At 36.0% G+C, this 6,000-nt stretch overlaps 1 protein-coding gene across 1 annotated transcript in view; it reads left to right on the top strand.

The window, feature by feature from the left end:
• Window positions 1-3,015, top strand: part of RPRD1A (regulation of nuclear pre-mRNA domain containing 1A) — a 61,836-nt gene extending 58,821 nt beyond the window's left edge. The window contains exon 7 of the mRNA XM_039843037.1: window positions 1,563-3,015. Coding sequence (XP_039698971.1) covers window positions 1,563-1,712 — 150 coding nt within the window. The 3' untranslated portion in view covers window positions 1,713-3,015. The remainder of the gene's footprint in view (window positions 1-1,562) is intronic.
• The last annotated feature ends 2,985 nt before the right edge of the window (window positions 3,016-6,000 follow it).

Below are 6,000 nucleotides of genomic sequence, written 5' to 3' on the forward strand. Positions count from 1 at the left end.
TCCTGTGTGTATCACTGGTAAAGGGAAAAGGGAAGAGAAAAATCATATCTTGAGATTATAGATCCCTGTTAAACTCTCTTTTACTGTACCTTGATCTTCATGATAGATTAGAAATGCAGGGATATGTAAGACATGGTGAGAATTGACACCTTGTGCCCCCAAAAACTATCATTGACTTATCCAGCTTTCAGCCTTGCCTGCTTTTTCTGTCAGTGTACCCATTTCCCCATGCTTCAGAATCCTTCTTTCCCCCATTCTCTTACAGCAGTTGGATTATAGTAATTCTGACAAATCCCTTTCCCCAGATGTAGTTATTCTTTGAAAGAGGAGACTCAATTATACAAAGAAACTTCACTAGTTGATTTCATTTTAGGCTGAAAAACTAGTGAAGTGGCTCACAATTCTGGCTGTGTTAGCATCATTTTGGGAGCTTTTAAAAAATTCACAAGCTCTGGACCCACTTTTAGAGATTTTCATTTAATTCACATGTAGTGGGGCTAGAGTTCTCTCGAAAAATCTGCGTTTCTTCAGAACTTCCCTAGGTGATTCTGATGTGCAGTTGGAGTTGAGAAACACTAACAAAGGGTAGGTCTGTCTGAAATGAAAGCTTATCACTCACCTGGTCTGTCGTCTTCATGAGATCAGCCTTGGTCAGAGGAAAGAAAAAGGTTCTAGTATTTCTAGAAGGAAGAGTACCCATTTTCTAGATTTCCCCTTCATATCCAACCTCCACTAGTTGATGGAATATAGAAGGATCTCTCTCCTCATGTAGGAGTCTAGAAACTACAGAAAATAGGCCCCTGTAAGCTCAACAGGATCTTGATTGGTTTTCAGTCTCTGAATCCCTGGGCTACTGTTTCCAGGGTTCCTAACCTTTTTTTGTGCCATTGGAATCCTTTGGTGGGCTGGCAAAGTCTTGGACCCCTTCTCAAGTTAAATATTTTAAGTGTAGATAATAAAATGCATAGCATTACAAAGGAAATAAGTTACATTGAAGTATAGTTACTGAAATAATAAAATTTGTACAATCATATATGCTTCTATGTCGACACATTAAATAGCATTTAGTGGTTGATCTAATGACCGTAACTTCAAAGTAGCTGTAAATGTAAACAATATTTCAAGATAGCTGTAAAACACAGTAATATAATATTGAACCAGTCGGTTTCTATTGGAGACAGACTCCTGTGGTTTGTTGCCAACATTCACAATAGAAAACAATACTTAATTTTAGTTTAGGTTTATGAAAATAAATATGTAATTTTTCTTATTCAAGCTCAAGGACACCTGAAAATCTTATTGCTGAGGTTGAGTATATTAACATGTTAATCTTTTTACATGTGCTAAACAGCAGCTTAAGGTTGTGGGTTTTCATCATCATAATACAGTTTACTTAGTTGTATATTTCCAAAGTCTCTCTTTTCATCCTGAAATTCACATTGTAATCATCTTTTTTTTATTCAGCATTAACTGAGTGTAGTACCAGATTTTATGCAGAGCATTAGCTAGATAACACTTCCCTGAACTGCCAGAATGCTAATGGAAGTTATTTGATGTTACAGGAATACAAGCGCAAGTTAGCCAGAGTTTCCCTGGTACGCAAAGAACTCAGGTCCCGGATCCAGAGCCTGCCAGACTTATCTCGGTTGCCCAATGTCACCGGCAGCCACATGCACCTGCCCTTTGCAGGGGACATCTACAGTGAAGATTGACAACCAGTCTCTTTCCAGGGCCCAGGACTTTGCAGGAGATGGAGACAGGTTAGGTGGATAGTCCTGTAGCGTTATTTTTGTATATTGTTGAGAGAGTGACATTAACAAACAACAAAAAAAGGACAAGTAATTTATAAAATTGTTTAAAATGTTGGTTTGTTTACTATTTTATTGGTAAGTTAACATTGACTTAGTTTAAACAAAGTGATCTCTGTGTATTACGAAGCTCACAAATAGTGATTATTTTCGAAAGCTCTTTTGTAAATTTTTTTGATCCAGGGCCTTGTGAGAAATTTCATGTTGCTATTTCTTCATGTATTTTCAAATGTTTTTCTTTATTTTCTTTAGTATCTAATCACTGTATAGTATGTAATTTCTAAAGGGTAAGAACTAACCAGGAGTTGATTGAGACTTGATTATGGGATAGTTAGGACTTGATCGTAGAAGGGACTAAATGTTCTAACTTAATCTTAACCCTTCTCCCCAACCAAAATATCAGTTCTGTCCCTCTCGATGCTTTTAATTTCTTATTTCCAAAAGCATTTGACACTAAACATGGATATCATTTTTAGGGTCAGATCAGAGGTTAGAGTAAGTTTAATGAAAGCACCATAGGGGTCCCATTCCAACTGCCAGTGTAGAATAAGAGGAGTGTTAAAAAGGGACCCCACTGATTAAACTATTTAGAATTATGTGATAAAATTAATATGAAATGCTTTGGAAATGTTATAAATTTTGATATTCTACCAAGAGGACAGCTTTTATTCTGGAACTGATTTCTATTTGTCAAATCAGCCTCCTTTTAACATAATCGATCCCTTTAACATAAGCCATCTATGGGATTAAAAGAAACAAAATAATGATACTTTATTAGTCCCTTAGTCATTTAACTTTAAAAACAATGGTATTTTTAGCTCTAATATCTGAAGAACAATATTCATTAATGTTCAGTAAAGTAGCCTGGAACATTTTTAATGTTTCCTTAAGGTTTTTGAATGGCTGTATATTTGGAAATTGAGCAGTGCTACACTACAGGGTAGATCTGGTAAATATTATATTTGTATATTTAGAATTACCAAAACAAATGTACTTTTACCTTTTATTTCTAACCCTGTGTTAGAGCAGTTGCATGCTCTTCTGCTTTCCTTTAAAATCGCATTGTTAAGCTGTGGATTTGTACTCAATAATAACTTAGGATAAATATTTTTTTCATTCATTACTTTACATACTAGACATTTTCTTTTTGCTGTAAGCAGATTTAAATTAGATAGTCAATAAAACATCTTTAAATCCCTCAAGCCAATTATGTCTCACTAGTCTGAATGGCTTCACTCTTTCTTCCTTAGTATTAGAGATTATAGTTAAACTGAATTTATATGTCAAGGAGAAAGAAAATATTTATTTTTAATAGCCAATAATTCTGGCAACAGTGCTTTTTAACAATTTGACCTCTCTCCAAAACAGAGCCACAGATAAGTTGTCTCCATCCATTTATGGTTTCTATTCCAAAGTGTTTTAGTCACCTGTTGGGAGTCGGGGCACATTTTCTCACTGAAACAATAACAATTAGGTTCCCTGTGAACACGACCACAGAAGACTCACCTGGGAACCCAATCTACTTAACCATGAATGTAGTTCATGTTGATGGGAATCAATATAGTTGACAAATTACGAATAGATCCTGACCAGCATTTGTATGTAACATTGTAACATCAGTCTAACTAAAGAAATGGTGTGCAGCAGCCAGATTCACACATCGAGGTGTCTGTCTGATGTACCTCTGTCCCTTAGTATAGGATATGGAAGAAAAAGATTTAGCTTGGGGCGTGTGTATATATACCAAATGCACACTTATAAAAACCCATTATAAAAGTATACTACATAAGTTAGGGTTTTTTTCTTAAAGCAAAAACTTATATATTAAGTTATTTCCAACATCTTGACCTTATTTATGATCTGCTAAAGTGGTGATTTATCCATTCAAAATATATTTTTTTCCATTTGAAACTAATTTATAAACTATGATTTCTTGGGAATATTTGAAATCTATTAGAAGTTCATTGAAATATTTTCACTGTTTAAGACAGACTTCTGACTTAGATACTGATTTTAATGTCAGTATCTGCTCTAAATATTTATTATAAAAATGCATTATTTTTTTAAAGAGCTTGATGCAGTTCGTGATAAGTGATAGCGCTCAGCCTGAATCCTACCCCTAATCCCACCCTTTGACCAGTCCTCAAATCTTCAGTTGTTGGTTAATTCACTAAATGTAAACACAAATGATATGATCTGGTTTAGAAGTTATGTTTTCAGCCTTAGGATAGTTTACATGGTAAGCCTTAGTAGTAAATAGTCTTCTAAAAGGTAGACTACTTCTAAGATGAGGGGTTAGGTAGGGATACTATGATAACAGATTCTAAATCATGAGCATTTTTTCCACTGTGTATGTGATATAAATCATGCATCTTTGAGTGCAGTTTAGCCTGGCCCTTCAAAAGAAAAGCATCTCAGTACAACTTGCAGAAGGGGTACTGTGGTTCGAATGGGTATCATCATCACTTTTCTCCACAAACAGTGCAGAGAGCTGTCTGGAGTGGCAATTTGAACAGATTCCCTGGCGTTCCCTCTGCTCCTTCCATTGCCACAGTAAGTAAAAGAATCACATGGGGCAACCCGGGGGTCTGAGAAAATCAGGTGTGCTTAGTAGCCAACCTCTCCCTGTAGGAAATCCAATCCAGATGCAGCTACTTTCCTGCCTTTTCTCCCATGTACTCTGAATTATGGTTTTTCTATAAAAACTTCAAAATCAGGAAAATCTGGGATGACCTGGTCAGCTTGATTTGCAAAATTAAAAGAATAAAACTTGGTTGTCCGTTGTCACTGTAGATGAGTGACTCATGGATTAGTTATCAAACTGGTTCTGAGAAATCTTTAGAATGAAAAAACTTAAAAGTACAAATTAATTGGGAAAGTTAGAATGTCCTTTCTGAATTTTCCATTCTAAAAATTTATATTATTTGAAATAACATAAAGCTACTAAATTTCTTTGTACTCTATCAGGAAATAGCTCCTAAAGGTATAGTCTTATTTCATAGTCGTTGCACTATAGGAAAGTTTTTAAAGTGTAAACCTAGTACTCTGTGTAGAAAGGGAGCATTGAGTTACCTACTGAATATACTTATACAGAGCATGTGTTGCCATCCGTAAGTCTAGCCATCCACACATGAGTCTGATCTGAGGTGGCATTAGCACATGGGAAGATGAAGTTTCCCTGTTTCTTTACACCTTTTTGTTTGGCTGTATCTGATGACAATATAAGATGTTCTTAATAAAGTTTTATGTTCTTTTTGAAACGTGTGGATTATTTTTGTGAGTCTAATTGGATATGGGGTGTGGAGGGGAGAGATTAATGGACTGGGAGGGAAGGAAAGTATTGGAAGTTCTCAGCGATGTTAGAGTAGAGAAACTGCTGAAGGAGATTCCCTTTGCTTGGCCAGTGATTCCCAAACTTGAGAGAACATCAGAATTTCTTGGAGGGCTTAGTAAACTATAGATTGCTGGCCCCACCACGGAGCTTCTGGGGTAAGGACTGATAGTTTCCATTTGTAACAATTTGATGTTTGATGCGCTGGGTTTAGGAACCACATCTTGACAACCTGCTTTAGACCAGCTTTTGAACTCCATGACTTGCTTCATGATTTAAAATTCCAGATAATTCCAAGTAATAAGATAATAAAGTATAGGTTTTGCAGTCATTATACAGCAGGTTCCTTATAGGCAGAGTACAAGACCAGATCTTCATTTGTGACCTACTGCTCAGTAGTGCTTAAGTGCTGTTGAGTGAACAGATTCACTTAGTACCTTGAACTCCTTCTTTGGAGCACAGGCCTCTCACCACACCTTGAATGTAAAGCAGAATTGGGGAATACTAGAAATCTGGGGATCTCTAGGGCAGTGTTTGCCAAACTTCTTTAATAAGACTCACTTGGGACATTTGTAGAAAGGGCACATAGCAACTGAATCAAATTTCTGTGCTGTTTATCATCTAGAAAGTGGGAAATGTAGTCCTCTGGCCAGCACCCCAGTTCTTCATTTCTGGATGGGAGAATTATTTAGATCTATACACTCTACGTGTAATTCCAACATACTGAAACAAAAACCCAAAACATAGATACTTAACACCATTACCCAGTCTTTATAGGAGCTTTTTGTGATTTTTTTTCCCCTAAGATCAGAATGAAATGATGAAATAATCTGAAATGACTGATCTAATGATCTGTCTGGA

The sequence above is a fragment of the Pteropus medius genome, unplaced genomic scaffold, assembly GCF_902729225.1.
Source record: "Pteropus medius unplaced genomic scaffold, Ma_sr-lr_union100, whole genome shotgun sequence".
Classification (NCBI taxonomy): domain Eukaryota; kingdom Metazoa; phylum Chordata; class Mammalia; order Chiroptera; family Pteropodidae; genus Pteropus; species Pteropus medius.